Here is a 1,105-nt window from a genome sequence, read left to right as displayed (position 1 = left end):
CCGCCCCCGCCCCCCTGCCAGCCGCTGTCAGGAATTCGGGAGCCCTGTGTCTTCTCTGATAGATGATGGCAGACCTGATGTTTAGGAAGCAGGAATACGAAGCTGCCATCAACCTCTACCACCAAGTCCTGGAGAAAGCGCCAGGTAGCTGCCGGCATGCAGCCTGCCCGCCGAGATGGCTGGGGCAGTTCCCACCACCAGCTCGGGCCGCTCTCCCCAGAAGGGTGGGCCCTCTCCCCTCCTTCCTGACTGGGCCGAGGAAACCCCTTCCTCTCCGATTGTTCCCAGAGAGGCAGGAAACTGATAAAGCCACGATGGAACGTGCTGGTCCTTCCCGTGTCCCAGGGGCCGGTTCCGGGCCTCAGGCAGGGCAGTGCTGGGCACTGGGCCCGGGACAGCCTGTCTGTCCCCAAACCCCAGGCAGTGGGGATCCACCCCAGTCCCCTTCTGAGGCCACAGCCCCCTGGAAGTGGCTAAGAAATTCGCCCCTGGTGTGTAGCTCCATGGCCTCTCACTACCGTGTCGACCCCTCCCCCGCTTCTGCCTGGAGAAGGCGCCAGACACAGCAGGCCCCAGCCGTCTGCCCAGAGGCCCAGCGGATCCGAGCTGTTAGGCGGGTGGGTCCTGGAGCCAGAATGTCTAGGTCTGAATCCTGGTCTTCCACTTATCAGCTGTGTGACCCTTGGCAGATTTCTTCGCTGCTTTGTGTCTCACTTCCTCATCTGTAAAATGGGAACAATAAGAGTAACTGCTTCATTGTGTAGTTAATATCAGGCCAGGTTCAGGATAACTGCCAGCTGCTGTTATTGCTACTTTACGCATCATTATCCTACTCTCTCAACGCTGGAGACACTGAAGCGGCTGGAATGTCCTTGCTCAGCCCAGGGCAGTGTCCCCGGTCCTCCCTTCTCCCAGCCTGGAGATCGCTGCTCTCTTATTTTAGACCACTTTTCTGTGCTGAATAAACTAATTGATCTGCTACGAAGAAGTGGCAAGCTCGAAGACGCCCCTGTCTTCTTTGAATTGGCCAAGAAGATGTCCAGCCGCGTGCTTTTGGAGCCAGGGTTCAACTACTGCACAGGCATCTACCACTGGTGAGTGCATG

At 57.9% G+C, this 1,105-nt stretch overlaps 1 protein-coding gene across 1 annotated transcript in view; it reads left to right on the top strand.

The window, feature by feature from the left end:
• The window catches only part of TTC21A (tetratricopeptide repeat domain 21A), a 37,507-nt gene that overhangs the window by 34,126 nt on the left and 2,276 nt on the right, over nt 1–1,105 (top strand). The window contains exons 22-23 of the mRNA XM_015568406.1: nt 63–144; nt 944–1,094. Of these exons, the coding sequence (XP_015423892.1) occupies nt 63–144; nt 944–1,094 (233 nt within the window). The remainder of the gene's footprint in view (nt 1–62; nt 145–943; nt 1,095–1,105) is intronic.

The sequence above is a fragment of the Myotis davidii genome, unplaced genomic scaffold (assembly GCF_000327345.1).
Source record: "Myotis davidii unplaced genomic scaffold, ASM32734v1 scaffold663, whole genome shotgun sequence".
NCBI lineage: Eukaryota > Metazoa > Chordata > Mammalia > Chiroptera > Vespertilionidae > Myotis > Myotis davidii.
This window is presented reverse-complemented; position numbering and strand designations above follow the sequence as displayed.